Source organism: Nomascus leucogenys, chromosome 3 (assembly GCF_006542625.1).
Source record: "Nomascus leucogenys isolate Asia chromosome 3, Asia_NLE_v1, whole genome shotgun sequence".
Classification (NCBI taxonomy): Eukaryota; Metazoa; Chordata; class Mammalia; order Primates; family Hylobatidae; genus Nomascus; species Nomascus leucogenys.
This window is the reverse complement of record NC_044383.1, coordinates 121,483,316-121,499,391: the sequence shown is the minus strand read 5'-3', so window position 1 is coordinate 121,499,391 and position 16,076 is coordinate 121,483,316. Positions and strand designations below refer to the sequence as shown.

Genomic DNA, 16,076 nt, shown 5'->3' with positions numbered 1-16,076 from the left:
ACTGTTTGGCACAAAAGGCCAGTTTTTTGCTTCTATCAGCTTTCTACATCCCTTCCTCACTAAACTTAATCATTTCTAGTTTTTTATTTAAAATGAAGGACTTGCAAATCTTTTGGTTTGAACACTTAGGGGCCATTATAGAGTTATTAATTGGCCTAATTTCAATACCATTATATCTCAGGGAATAGGAAGCCCAAGGAGAAGGGGAGAGAGACCTGGTGGTAGGGGGTAAGAGGGTGGAGGTTGGTTGGTGAAGCAATCAAAACATGCACAACATTTATCAATTAAGTTATTGTCTTCTATGGCTATGGTTTATGGCACCCCAAAACAATTACATTAGTAACATCAAAGGTCACCCATCGTAGATCACCATAACAGATATAACAATAATGGGAAAATTTGAACTATTGTAAGAATTACCAGAATATGATACACAGACACAAGTAAGCACATGCTGTTGGAAAAAAATGGCCTTGATAGACTTGCTCAATGCAGGGTTGCCACAAACCTTCAGTTGGCAAAAAAATTGCAGTATCTGCATGTTTGGGAAAAACTTTCCCACCACGTTTTCACTGTGCTCTCACACCACAATTAACACAGACTTCCATGACCAGCTAGGTGTACTCCAATTCAATTCTAGTACCCTCTACTTGAAGACAGTGTCAGATCCCACAGGTTGAGGGCTCAGTCCCCAAGACTGCACCCCTGCCCCCCCTCCGGCACCATTCACAAGTACAGGCTTCCAGAACTCTTGACCAACCGGCTTCAAGTTGGGGTTCCCACAACCTCCTCTTCCAGTTCACTTAATTTGCTGGAGTAACTCATGGAACTCAGAGAAACACTTACTTATATGTACTAGTTTATTACAAGGCATGTTACAAAGGAAACAGATGAAGAGATACATAGAGCGACCTATGAGGGAAGGAGGGGAGGCTTCCAGGACCTCCCTGGGGCGCGACTTTCCTGGAACCTCCATTTGTTCAGCTATCTGGAAGCTCTGTTAACCCAGTCCTCTTAGGTTTTTGTGGAAGCTCCGTGACATCAGCATTCCTTCCTCCAGGGTAGAGCGGGGAAGGACCCTCTGATTGTTCATAAGACCTACAGTCAGAAAGGTAGGGGGTGGTGATTAGAGCCCTACCTTGGGGCAGGTAAAAGGAGAGCAGAAGGAGATCAGAGACATTCTGTTTTCTGAGGCCTGCCCCTAAAGCCTAACATACCCACCATTAAACCAAAAAACTGTAACAAGGGATATAGGAGTTATGAACCAGGACCTGCAAACAGAAACATAATACATATTATAACACCACACTGTGAAATACAATAAAATGAGGTCCGCCTGTACTTGAATGTCAGAAATGGTATTATGATGTCATGCTCCAATTTCTTTGCTTTAAAGAACGTAGCCTCACCAGTCATCACCCTCCCAAGGATGCTGGTTGTAGAGTTTTATGACAAAGACATTTCTACATCTGGAGATGACAGCTTAATAGTGTGGAACACGGTTCTGTAAGTTGCTGAGGACCTGAAATGGATACAAGTGAGGCATTACACATTTGTAGTTTTAGGCTGGGGTAGTAGTAAGTGGTTCATCTGACACCATCAGGTTTACAAATGTACTAGCCTGCTAGGGCTGCCCTAACAAAATACCACAGACTGGGTGGTTTTGCAGAAATTTATTTTCTCAGTGTGATATGTATATGTATGTCGACTGCTACTCATCCATTTTAAAAAGTATGAAATAATGTATTTTGCAGCAACTTGTATGGGACTGGGACCATTATCCTAAGTGAAGTAACTCAGGAACAAAAAACCACATACTACGTGTTCTCACTTAAAAGTAGGAGCTAAGCTACACAAAGGCATACAGAGAGGTATAATGGACATTGGAGAGTCAGAAGAGTGGAAGGAGGGTGGGAGAGGGATGAAGAATGAAAAATTACCTGTCGGGGGCCAGGTGCAGTGGTTCACATCTGTAATCCCAGCACTTTGGGAGGCCAAGGCAGGCGGATCACCTGAGGTCAGGAGTTTGAGACCAGCCTGGCCAACGTGGTGAAACCCCATCTCTACTACAAATACAAAAATTGGCTGAGCATGGTGGCGGGCACCCGTAATCCTAGCTACTCGGGAGGCCAAAGCAGGAGAATAGCTTGAACCTGGGAGGCAGAGTTTGCAGTGAGCTGAGATGGCGCCACTGCACTCCAGCCTGGGCAAGAGAGCAAGACTCTATCTCAAAAAAAAAAAAAAAATTACCTGTGGGGTACAGTGTATACTATTTACATGACAGGTACACTGAAAGCCCAGATTTCACCACTGTACAATTCATCCATGTAACCAGAAACCACTTGTACCCCTAAAGCTATTGAAATAATTTTTTAAAAAAAGAAGAAGAAGAAATTTATTTTCTCACAATTCTGGAGGCTAGAAGACCAAGATCAAGGTGCTAGCACAGTCGGTTTCTCCTACTGCCTCTCTTTTTGGCTTGCAGATGGCCACTTTCTCACTGTATCTTCCTCTTATAAAAATGCCAGTCCTGTTAATCCAGGCCCCACCCCTATGATTTCATTTAACATGAATTGCCTCCGTAAAGGCCATGTTTCCAAATACATTCACACTGGGGGATAGGGCTTCAACCTATGAATTTTGAGTGACACAATTAAGTCCATAACAGTCACAGAGTGCAGAACATGTTTACAGGTACTAGTGGGCCATGCAAAATTGATGTGTGCATTTGGTTCTGTAAGAAGAGAGTAATCAGTAGGTACAGTAATAGAAAAGGTGTAATGTGGGCTCTCATAGGCTTTTTGGACCCCTGTGCCTCTGAAGGGATTCTTTTATCAAGACATCCCTGTGTGTAAAATTCAAGAAAATTTTTCAGACTTCACTTGATAAGCTTCAGACTTTCCAGGGTTCACACAGTGACACAGCCTGATGTAGGATTCCGTAAGTGATTTTGTTGCCTAAGCTGAATTCGCCTGCTCTCCTTCCCAGCAGCCACCTAGGGCTCCAAACAAATAAGCATACATTAACCTCATCTTTGCATGAGACTCATTAAAGTTGTGTTTTGTACCACAGCCAGGATAAGGAACAACAGGAACAAACCATCACAGAGTTTCCTGGAACTAGGGGAAAAGAAAGAAAGAAGGGAAGGAAGGAAAGAGGTTGAGACTGGGTTTAAGTCTTGATTCTATCACTTACTAGTTTACTTGACTTTAGAGAAGTTCCTAAATTTCTCTGGACATCAAATTCCTCTTTTGTAAAATGGAAATAAGGATACATGGCCTGACCAAGTTGTCATAAGGATTAAGCAGAATGACACCTAAACAACTAGCATGGTATCGAGAACATGGTGTGCACTCAGCACATTTTAATTAGCTTTCCTCTCCTATGATAGTACCAGGTAAGAGAATGAAAGAGAAATTTGGAGAACAAAGAGAAAAGTTAAAAATTCCGCTTGTATGTAAGTGACTTAACATCAGTATAATAAAGTTATAACTTGTGGCCGGACGCAGTGGCTCACGCCTGTAATCCCAACACTTTGGGAGGCCACGGTGAGCGGATCACCTGAGGTCAGGAGTTCAAAACCAGCCTGACCAACATGGCGAAACCCCGTCTCTACTAAAAATACAAAAATTACCCAGGCATGGTGGTGGGCGCCTGTAATCCCAACTACTCAGGAGGCTGAGGCAGGAGAATCGCTTGAACCCAGGTGGCAGAGGTTGCAGTGAGCCGAGATCGCACCAGTGCACTCTAGCCTGGGTGACAGAGCCAGACTCCATCTCAAAAAAAAAAAAAAAAAAAAAAAAAAAGTTGTAAACCTTAAATAACACCCTGTATCGCATGTTGTAAATTAGATACTATGCTAAACTGTACAATAGGCATTGCATTTGAGCCAGTTGAATTAAATTATCATTACTGCCATTATATGGTGACAGCAGTTAAGTCCAAACTCATTCATTAGAATTGCCTGATATGTTAATAAATATTGTTAAATGGATTAAAAGGTATCAGAAACAGTTACGTGAACTGTAATGGAATTCTCTGGTTCAAACCCTTCTGTGCCTTTCCATTGGCCATATTATTAAGTCTGAACTTTTTCAACATGCATGATCCGAGCCCTGCTTACTCCATGAGCCTCAGCTTCTCCTAGCCTTCTATCTCAGCTCTCACGTCTAATGCCGGGTTCCCACCACGTGGGACTCTTAGGTTTCTCTTCCCTGGACTCTCACATGCTGTGCACACTGAGACATGCTATAAATATATATATATAACTATATATGTAATTTTCCATTACATATGTAGTTGTATAACCTATACATTTTCAGATACTGTTTAAGTAGAGGGGAAAACAGCATAAATGTATTATTTAATATAGATGTTATTATGTCCTACTTTATACAGTGTATCAGATCTAAATCTAAAAGGAATTGAGGTCTTCCTGCCTTTAACTACTATAAGGGATTTTTTTCTTCTTTTCCTTTTTTTTTTTTTTTTTTTTTTTTTTGAGACAAGGTCTTTCTGCATCACGCAGGCTGAAGTGTAGTGGTGCAGTCATAGCTCACTGCAGCCTCCAAACCCCGGGGCTCAAGTGATCCTCCCACCCCAGCCTCCTGAGTGCTAGGACTGCAGACACACACTACCACAGCCAACTGATTTTTTTTATTTTTTTGTATAGAGATGGAGGTCTGGCTTTGTTGCTCAGGTTGATCTCGAACTCTTGGCTTCAAGCAATCCTCCTGCCTCAGCCTCCCAAAGTGCCGAGATTACAGGCATGAGCCACCATGCCCTGCCAAGGATTTTTAAATGCCTGTGCAGCCACTGCCATATCATTTTGACTTGGGTTTTCAAAAGAAAAGGAAATCAAATATAATGATTACTGTAACACAAAGAAGAGGATTCTCATGAAAAGGCTTTTCCTCGTAAATTCGTATCAAGTAAAAATAACTCATAAGGATACTTTTTAAAGATAGAAGGCTTAAGTTGTTGATATAAAACATATATATGTACGTGTGTAGAGAAATTTATCTCAAAAAAGACATTAACAGTAAACCAAGCAATGCAATCAGATTGTTCCACTGAGTTTTTCCTTTTTGTAAAACTGTAAACCTTCTGAAGAATTTTTTTCAGATGCATCTGCTTAGCACAGAGAATGAGACATAAAGGTAGTATAAAACAATTCTAAAAAAGTAAATGGTGTGTGAGCTTTTTTTTATTTGCTTCACAAGTAATTTACTTTAAAAAATTAACATCTGCTATTTTGAAGCTAATCTTAGTGTATTGAATGCTCGTAACCATTTCTCAATCCCGCAGTCTTTTATCTTGCTTCTCCTGCTGTGTTCCCACCACCCCTCATCCCATTAGCAAACCTTGAGACAGCCTCACACTTACCAAAGTACTGCTTTGGTTTCAGCTGCTCTTCTGCAAGAGGAAGTGAATGTTGGGGGTTTTCTCTGTGGTACAGTTGTGATAAAGCTGTGGTGGTCTTATCTCTCTTTTAGGTAGTGGCTCTTTATGACTACACAGCGAATCGATCAGATGAACTAACCATCCATCGTGGAGACATTATCCGAGTGTTTTTCAAAGATAATGAAGACTGGTGGTATGGCAGCATAGGAAAGGGACAGGAAGGTTATTTTCCAGCTAATCATGTGGCTAGTGAAAGTAAGTTTTATGCTCCCTTCCTGGTTTACTAGTATGGTATAACTGATAGTCCAAGATTTTATCATTTTCTAGTCTTTAATTTACTGTCTTTGTAACCTTTGCATATGTTTACCAATGGGTATTGCTTTTCATTCTCATGATGTAAAAAAATAAAAAGAGGAGGCACTAATACGTTAGAAAGCTGCTACATTCTGAGATTGGAATGTTTGTTTCATGGAATTCTTATCCTCAGGGACCCTGCCCCTCTAGCTACCAGCTTTCTTATTCAACTCATTTGACCCTGCCACCTGCCTCATGCACAGTTCTGTCAGTTCTTCTCTTGCCACAGTGACTCCTCAGCTGACTGGCATCTTAAGAGCTTCTAGTTCCCCAACTGCATTCTTTTACTTTGTATACCTCAGTCCTAGCTGGTTACCTGTGAAAACAAAACTACAATAAGTTGTTTCATTCTCAAGTAAATTTAGCCCTCATTTATGGGGGAAAAAATGAGCTAGAGCTGAAAATATGTAAGCACAAAGTTGATAAATGACAATTATTTAAAAGTTATGTGCACGTGTTGACAAAGCCTGGAACTTACCATGTGATGTGACAAGACTATGAACCTTTCTTGTATTTTAATTTCTACTTTGTGTTTTAATAATGGTTTTTGTTCAATAAATGATAGCTTAAAAATGCAAAAAAAAGAGCTAGAGAAGAAAATCTAAATATGAGTTTCTGAAAGCTGTAGATTCACCACTAGGCCTTGAGAGTTGAAAACAGAACTAACGCAGAGAGCCTGAAAACAAAAATAATAATAACTTTAAAACTATCATTAAAGGGGAGAAGTACAGTAGTGCTTCTTCAGAAGAATACATCCTATCCACAATTAACCTGATAGCATGCTAGGAAAAGCACAACACTCAGGGGTCAGGAAAACTGACTTCTAACCTCAGCTCAACATCTTACACTCATATGCCCCAGTTACCTTCTGTAAAATGAAGGAATTAAATGATATCATCTGTAAGCTTTTCTTCTGTAAGCACAAAAATTCTGGTTCTGATTCAAAATGTAGTATAGGCAGGCCAGGCACTGTGGCTCACGCCTGTAATCCCAGCACTTTGGGAGGCCAAGGCAGGCAGATCACTTGAGGTCAGGAGTTCGAGACCAGCCTGGCCAACATGGCAAAACCTTGTCTCTACTAACAATACAAAAAATTAGCCAGGCGTGGTGGTGGGCATCTATAATCCCAGCTACTTGGGAGGCTGAGGCGGGAGAATCGCTTGAACCCGGGAGGCGGAGGTTGCAGTGAGCCAAGATCGTGCCACTGCACTCCAGCCTAGCAACAGAGCAAAACTCTGTCTCAAAAAAAAAAAAAAAATTGTAGTATAGGCGGCCTTGAAATTGAGAACAATCTGTGTTTTTGAATATTTAAGTCTTTTGTTTCTGCAAAGAAATAATTATTATAAATAATAATTTGTTTTCAGGCTAGTCCATGAAACTGTTTAACCCAAAACTACGACTAAACCAAAATATTATTGATTCTAACTTAAGTTTTCAATTTTGACAGCCAAAGAGATGAAGGAATAGAAGAATTTCCTTCGTGATTACCGGATGCTGGGCTAAGCCTAGATATAATTATCTGTCTTTGGCACCTTCCCACGACCTTGTCTTCAGCCAGATCCTTCCCATTGCTCCCCTCCCCAGTCTCTCAAGTGCCCTAAGTCCCATTGCAGCTCCCTTCTTCAGCTTATCTGCCACAGTCAGCAGACTCCTCCCCTAAAAAGTGCTATGTGTCTCAAAAATTGTACTACTTCTCACTCTCATAAAATTCTTAATTTCTTCTGTGTATCTGTTTTAGTTACCTTCTTGTAAGTAGTAAATGACATATAACTCTTTTTTTTTTCTTTTTTTTTTTTTTCTGAGACAGGGTCTCACTTTGTCACCCAGGCTAGAGTGCAGTGATGCAGTCCTGGCTCACTGCAGCCTTGACCTCCCGGGCTCAATCAGTCCTCCCATCTCAGCCTCCTGAGTAGCTGGAACTACAGGCGCATGCTACCGTGCCCAGCTAATTTTGACATATGACTCTTAAACTCTGTTAGAGGTATATTTTTGTGTTTAGATGAGATTGTGTAATGGAAAAAACAGAAGGCCGTATGAAAGGAAGAAATTTTAGGGCAAGTTAATTCCCATGTAGGTATAAGACAGCATATAAGTTCTATAAGCTCAGCACTTCTAACTTCCAGATCATCTAAAATAGCCAAGTTCCTTCTTCTCATCGTTGGGTCTCCCACAGGGTTAACAGCTGAGGTTAAACAGGGGTAGCTTCTGTTTAAATCAAACTTTTTAAATCAAGATCTGCTGGCACAATGGTAGTCACTCTGGAGTATGCCTCATTTTAACGAAATATTACAATCCATTACTCTTCGTATACAAATGGAAATATTTTTTAAATTTTCTCACTTGTGTATCTCTAGGCGGGGGGGATCAAGTGCTTTAATTTGAGAATCTAGTTTACAAAAATAACCTCTTAGGCTTGCAGATCTTGAGAGGATATAGATATTTGAGCTACAGTGAATTAAAAAGCTAATGAGGCCAGATGCAGCAGCTCATGCCTGTAATCCCAACACTTCAGGAGGCTGAAGAGGGAGGATCACTTGACGCCAAGAGATTGAGACCAGCCTGGGCAATATAACAAGACTCCATCTCCACAAAAAATAAATTTTTTTTAAAAGCTAATGGAATTTGTTCTTCTTCCATGATGATCAAAGCCAGACGTCTGAAGCATATTGCAGTGATGAGTTGATGGCTACATACAGAAATTAATTCTTTGTCTCAATAATGACCATCCTTCAACTGCCATAATTCCTTATTGTAACCCAGAATAATTTATGTTTTCTTTTAGCATCAGTCACTGCTTCTTTAAAAAGCCTTGTATAGACCAGAACAACAACAACAAAAAAACTTAGAAAATCTGAGACTGTAATGATTGAACTCTCACACTTCATTAGGGGTTATTTCCCTTTCCCTTTTATCCTTTTTTTACCTGAATTTAACAAAAAACTCAATTGCCCAGTTTTAACATTAGAGAAAAAAATGACCGTCAGTAGCATATTCTAGTCTAAAAATAGTAGGAAGAATTGTCCTTGATCTTTAACTGAAGCCAACTATGCAAAGTAAATTATCTAAGGGAGTATAAGAGCAGAATCTAAGGAAGTATGCATGCAGATACTCTAAGAGAGCCTGTCCTCTAAGAGAACAACACAATAAAAGAAGTTCGTACTCCCACTGTTGTAAAGAACTTACTCTCTTTGTATCTTAAGGCACTGAAAAGAACAACATGATCAGCTTCCCCCCATCACATCTAACACCCTTAAAATATGAGATAAACCCAATAATAAAATCACTCCACATACAAAGACAGTTAGTATATCTCATAATCTTAGTTGTACAATTTTGGTCAAGTATATTTCAGCAGTTTCTTTCAATTCAGAGATGTTCTTAACCAAAATATATTTTTGTTTTAACCCTTTAAAATTTGCACATAGCTCTTTAGATTCAATACCCTATATAGATTCAATAGATGATATAGAATACTGGATTATAAGAATCTTAAATTCAACACTGTATATAGATTCAATATCATATATAGTCCTAACTCCATGCTATTGATTTCATATCATCTTCCCAAATTATCCTTTCTTTTTTTTTGAGACAGAGGCTTGCCCTGTCTCCCAGGCTGGAGTGCAGTGGTGCTGTCTTGGCTCACTGCAACCTCCACCTCTCAGGTTCAGACAATTCCAATGCCTCAGCCTCCCAAAGCTGGAACTACAGGTGCACGCCACCATGCCCAGCTAATTATTATATTTTTGGGTAGGGATGGGGTTTCACCATGTTGGCCAGGCTGGTCTCAAACTCTTGGCCTCAAGGGATCCGCCCACCTCGGCCTCCCAAAGTACTGGCATGAGCCACCGCGCCCTGCCCCCAAATTATTTTTTCTGCATACCTCTGACTGGTAAAATCCTACCTAGTCTTCAGAGTCTGATACACCTACCACTTCTTCCATTAAGCATTTTCCATCCCCACATCAGAGTTTGTAATTATTTCACTTTCAAATAATGTCACATTTATTTTATGGTTACTTTTAAACATGTCTTTCTCTGACCAGATTGTAAGCTCCTTGCTAATGAAGACTATCTTTTGATGATCTCCATATGTTCTCCAGCAGTTCCTAGCAGATATCCTGGCATTTAGCAGGTTCCTGGTAAATGTGTATTGAGATAAAATAAAATAAGCATCTGTCTGACCACATAATAAGTGAAAATGACACCTTCTGCATTTCTGAAATCCAGATGATTAAAATTTTCCAATCATAGTTCTTTTGATAACTAATGAGTAAAATTGCAAATTGCCATAACAAGTAAGTTTTAGGTATCTTATTGGTACACCAAGGAATTGAATATCAATTTATTTAATTTCATATTTGCCCCTACCATCGTTGTTTTTCCCCCATGGAGCAGTGCTCCTCAGTTTGATTACATGAATTCCTTTTTCCAATTTCAGCACTGTATCAAGAACTGCCTCCTGAGATAAAGGAGCGATCACCTCCTTTAAGCCCTGAGGAAAAAACTAAAATAGAAAAATCTCCAGCTCCTCAAAAGGTAAATGTTTTTAAGAATATGTATTGCATATGTACTTTGATTTTCACTCTCTCTGGATAAAATATTACTTTATTTTTTATGCTTATTATCCTTCATTGTTCACATTATTTTTTATGTCTTGGTACAAACATCATTATGAAATATATAAGGCACATATTATAGCCATTTTCCAGATAAGGAAACTGAGGAGGCCCAGAGAGGTTAAAGTAGACTCCAAGTCACAGCCTAAGTGATGGGACAAGGACCCAAAGTAGAACTTGTGGCTTTAGGTGTGCTATTTCTACTCTGCACTTATTTCTTTAACTGTGACATTGACGGTGTCATCAGCCCCACCTGGGAGGTAAACATTTATGCTGGAGATCACTGGAGTTCACAAAATTAAGATGTTCTATCTTTTTGGAGCATTCCTTTTACTTGCAGATAATTTGAAATGTTTTTACATTAAAATGAATGTGGATGTATTATCAGCCAGAGCAGCCAGAGAAATGTCATGTATTTTAGTCTGTGTCATCAGACCCTTCAGGGATGTTAATCAGTATTCTTCTGATGTTAGCAGTACTTTGGTAGAAAGGTTTAATAAGCACTGTACTATCATGTATATTGCTTACTAAACTTGTTTTATTATATTACATTAGCTCTTCCCTTAGACTGAATAACCTCACTACTTCTTGATTCCATGAACTAACATAGGTTTTTTTTACAAATACATTTCATGTACATATCATTACAGTGTCAAAATAAAGTTTTTTGACAGTTGAACCTGATGTATATCGTTCAGTCATTCAGCATGTATTTATTGAATGCCTTCATCCATGCACTGTATTAATCCCCACTGAAACAGGAATTTCAGGAGTAGGCAAGGCACTTGCCCTTAAGTTGCTTACAGGCTGGTGCGTACACCTGCAAGCAAGCAAGTCCAGTAGACTCTGGTAGAAACTATAATGCAGATATGTACACAGTATATTGGGAACACATACAAAGAAACCCTCTTAAATATACCCTGGGGTAGTCCATGAAGAGTTCCCAAGGAGGAAATACTTGACCTGAGGCATCTAGGATGCAAAAATATGTGTTAGGTCAATGAAGTTAGAAAAAGCTTTCCAGCAGAGGGAATAACATGAGTAAGTTATGGGATGGTATGATTATGTCTGGGCATAAGTTCTAATAGAAGAACAGGAGAAATGCAGGAACCAGGCCACAGAAGAGCGTAGCATACTCTGCTAAAACACTTAAATTTTATACTCCTGACGAAGGGGATCCCCTGAAGGACGTAATTCAGGGAATGACATGAACAGATTTGCATGTTAGAAAGGTCATTCTAGTGCAGCAGAATAGTTGCTGAATTTGAGGTAGCTAAGGACCTAGCACAAGGAAATTAGGAATCTATGGAAATAAAATACAAAAACCTGAACTAATGGGGATGGAGGGCAGGGACATAAGCTGTAATTGACAGGATTTTATGATTGATTGGATTTTATTAGTGAAGTGGAATCTAGGATTTTGCTAAGGGTCTTGACTTATACAACTGAATAAATAGTGGTGCCATAGAAGTAATGAAATAAATAAGAAAGATTTGGGAAGACAGGGAAAAGGAATCACCATTCCTTGCAGAGTAAGATATGATAAGCTCGGTTTTAGATATCTCAATTTGTTAGTAGCATCTGTAGTGCTCCCAGATAGAAATATTCACTGGGAGCCAGAAATGCAGGATTGTAATTTGAGAGAATGTAGAGCTTCAAAATCAAATGAGAATTAGTGTGTTAGTTCTATTATATCAGTAAGTGGAAGCTTGTAATGAAGGCAGAGCCCAGAAAGTATGTCATAGAGCTATAAGAGCAGAAGGCCAAGGACAGAACCTAATTAAACACTAGTATTAAGGGACAGTCAAAGGAAGAGAAGAAAGAATAAAGGAAAAGGAAAAAAAGAAAAAAGAAAAAGAAAAAAAGTGCCCTGGAAGCCAGAAGAGATAGAGAGGTTCAAGAAGAGTATAGTTGGAAACAGCCAAGCAGTTAGATTGTCGAAGCATTTGGTCGTCAAGAGGACCCTGGTAGCTTTATACCAGTATCAATAGAGTGGCAAGGATTGAAGAGCAGAGTAAAAGTAGAATGAGGCCTCAGCGTGTGAACTCTCATGGAAGCCATTCTCAAAGCTTCACTTTGAAGAATAAAAAAATATTCCTCAGTGGCTAAAGAGAGGTCTGGTGTCCATGAATGATTTTTTAAATAATGGACAGACGTAAAATTATATATTAAGGAGACAAAGCCAATAGACAGGTTCAGGTTGAAGATAGACAAAGAAAGGACACCAAGGACACAGTGGATCTTGGAGGAAGCAGGAAGTACTTTACTGGAAAGACAGATTGACAGATTAGTCTTGCTCCAAGCAGAGGGTTCTCAACTGAGAGTGATTGTGCCTTCCAGGAGTCATTTGGCAATGTTTGGAGATGTTTTTTGTTTTCTCAACTACAAGGTGGGGGATAATACTGGTGGGTAGAGGTCATGGATGTTGCTCAGTTTCCTAGAATGCAGAGGAAGAGGACAGCTCCCCTCAACAAAGAATTCTCTGGCCAAAAATGTCAACAGTATGGAGCTTAGAGCAGTGCCCCTCTAAACAGGTAAGTGTGGATAGGGATGCAGATAAGTTAATAAAAGGTTGAAGTCTAGAAATTAAAGATATTTTTATGTTCTCCAAAACAAAAAGGGAGGTTCATTTCTAATGCGAGTGGCAAAGGAGTGAGATAGGAGCACAAGAAGAATAATAACCATCTGAGTAAGGAAAATAGGGGCTCATTTAGGATATATAAAAAGATTTCTTAGCAGTTCTGGGAGCCGCTGTTTTGCATACCATAAGAATGGAGGTGGCATAAATCTGTACAGTTGGATTTTTTTTCTTCAGTAGTCTCTTCTCAGCATCTAGGGTATAGCAGTAGAGAAGTCAGATTTGGTTTAATATATTATTGGAGTTGTGAATGTGAAAGGAACACAAGAGGTTAAGAGACTTGATAGCATTGGTAAGAATTACCAGAGTGATGCACCATAGAGGATTATCCAGTTGGAAAGGACGTAGAATCAGAAGATTGGCAGAGTTAGAAAGCACATTCTCCTCTACAAGGTTACAGCAAGCTACCGGGGACCAGGTAGACGCATAGTGTCACATGGAAAAGGAGTCAGCAAGCTGGAACTATAGTGTTCAAGGCCATAAACTCTTTTGCTTATTTAGTATCTCAGATGTCAAGCAGCTCAGGTTATGATAAATTCATAAAGTATGTATAAAAGCTGAAGTGAAATTGAGGAACATGTTTTTAGAGTTGAACTGGTCAAGGAACTAGGACCCGGAGTGTTGGACAGGTTGTACTCTTGAACATTAAGATTCCAAGATGATAGCAAGAGTTAGGATGAAGAGGAAACTGATGAACAAAGAGCTGACATCCTTAATTCTTAGGTTAGAACAAAGGTCTCAACTTTGGCTTCACATTGAAATCACCAAACCAGTTATAAAACTAGATATGGATAACAATCTCCACCCCTTCAGATACATTTAGTTGGTAAAATAGGACCTAGGCAAGGGCAGATTTCAAAAGCTTTCCAGGTAGTTCTAATGTGCAGCCAATATTGACAGCCATTGTGTTAGAGTGACCACAAGGTCTGCAGATCACAGATGCAAAGATAAGCAGGAGATGTAATAGCCAGGTGTCAGAGCACCCAAGGAAAAGTGCTTTGGCATTGCAATACCCTAAAATCAGCAGTAGGGAACTAAGAGGAGGCCATTGTTAACTCCCGGCTGTCATGGTTCATGAGAGAACCATGAACTATGTGAGAATGGGTATGTGAGAATGAGTAGCCTGTGCTGTAAGGAACTGAAAGAAAAATGGTTTCTTGATAAAACATCAGTTTCAAATAAGCAAGGATATATGGTGATGGTTGCCTACAACAATGTAAGGACTGTTAAGGGATACAGTTGAGGATTGGCAGGAATTTGATTATGGGCAAATATTACATGTGTAATATTACCCATTGTTTGTAATTCAGCAGCAGATTTAAGAATTTAGGAAAATGCTTGTTTTAGTTGTGTCTGCTGTAACAAATGTAGACTGGGTGGCTTAACAAAATTTTTTTCTCACACTTCTGGAAGCTGGGAAGTCCATGATCAGTGTGCTGGCAGATCCAGGGTCTGGTGAAAGTCTCCTCCCTGGTTTGCAGCCTCACTTATCCTCACTGGGCAGAGAGCAGAGAGAGGAAGCAAGCTTTTTTGTGTCTCTCATTATAAAAGCACCAATACCATTTTTGAGGGCTCTGCTGTCAAGACCTAATTACCTCCCAAATACCTCCTAATAACCATCTCATTGAGAGTTAGGATTTTAACACATGAATTTGGGGGTTACACAAACATGAGGTCCATAACATAAACATGAGGTTAACACAAACATAACACAAACCTGAGGTCTAAATTTACAACATAAAAACCTTTAATGCAGTGGAAGCATTTATAACATTGGTATAAACGGTTGCTGTGACAGCTAACAATACTTTTAGCCCATATTAAAAACTGCGTGATGATATGAAAGATACAGCCTTGACTTTTTGTGATTTTCTCATGTCCCTGACTCTGCAACAATGCTAACCTTTGAAACTGAGGTGACCTGACCCCCGCCCCACTTAGTATGTTTCTATTACCCTTGAGTTAACACTGACTCTGCCAGAGGAAATAAAAAGAACTCTGTCAGTGTCTTACCTGTGAAGTTGGCATTGCCCCTTCCTCTTCCTGATGGGCCTGTGTTCTTATGGATAGGGACCTCCTACTTGTTTCCAAAACTTCCCAGTTCTCACTGCCTGTGCCACTCTTCTACTTAGGTGGACTCAGTGCATCATAGTCTTAGTTTAGACTGTAGTTGATTTTTTAAATTCCCTATGACTTTTGCCCCTCCCAAACTGATCTCCATGCTTCAAACATACCTTCATATTCATATTGCAGCAGACCAGTTCTTCAGATACCATCATCAGTCACCCTTGAGGTCTACTTCAGGCTAATCCCACTGATGCCCAAACCTTAATTCTGATAGATTTAAGGAATTTACAGTCATGTAAAGGAGTTGCAGAGGATAAAACTCCATTTGGGCAAGGGCGTGGGAATGTTCTCATGGCGGATATGGAACTCAAATTAGGCTTTAAAGCTTAAGATGTGTGGATTTCTTTTGTTGAAGAACATGATTTGATCTTCTCTATCTGAATCCATGTGTTAGAATAGAATCCTGCATATATTTTTTTCCCTTAGGAATGTGCTATGTGTGTAAGACAGTATTTTACTTCCCAGTGAGAGAAGGTATAACAAATGATCTATGGTTATGTAAAAAGAAGCCCCTAAGAAATATAATGTTGCCTCAAGTAAATAAAATGCTTTGGGTGCACTCTGAGTCATGGAACTAACAGCCAACTTTTGAGAAATGTGTAACCGAGCTTCTTAGCACCTGGCTAGTTGCATTTCTTAAATTTAGCTGCTTTATTAAAATATATATGGTTTGATTTTATCAAGACCTTACCTTATAAACCTCCCACAGAGTCTATCAGATATTTAATTTCATGTGCAAGTCTTATTTTTATTATCACATTTTTTTTAAGAACATGAAAAGTAGTCTCTGATAAAGTGACTAAAATTTTGGGGCATCTAAGTTCATAGAATTACAGAACTAGTGACATGGAAAGGACCTTAGAGATAATCTTTAGTGATTCTAATCAACTCCTTCATTCTACAGGAAATTGAGATCCGGGAAGCTATAAGAAGTTC

General features: G+C 39.4%; 1 protein-coding gene across 13 annotated transcripts in view; it reads left to right on the top strand.

Moving 5' to 3' along the window:
* Positions 1-16,076, top strand: part of AHI1 (Abelson helper integration site 1) — a 226,949-nt gene that overhangs the window by 174,946 nt on the left and 35,927 nt on the right. For 12 of the 13 annotated variants that reach the window (XR_004029367.1, XR_004029366.1, XR_004029365.1 and 9 more), the window contains 2 exons: positions 5,496-5,658; positions 10,198-10,295. Coding sequence is in view for 8 of the 13 variants with exons in the window: in XM_030809724.1 (XP_030665584.1) it covers positions 5,496-5,658; positions 10,198-10,295 (261 nt within the window). In the remaining 5 variants the exon portion in view is untranslated. Of the gene's footprint in view, positions 1-5,495; positions 5,659-10,197; positions 10,296-16,076 lie in introns of those variants that run through there. The other variant, XM_030809725.1, reaches the window with a different exon arrangement.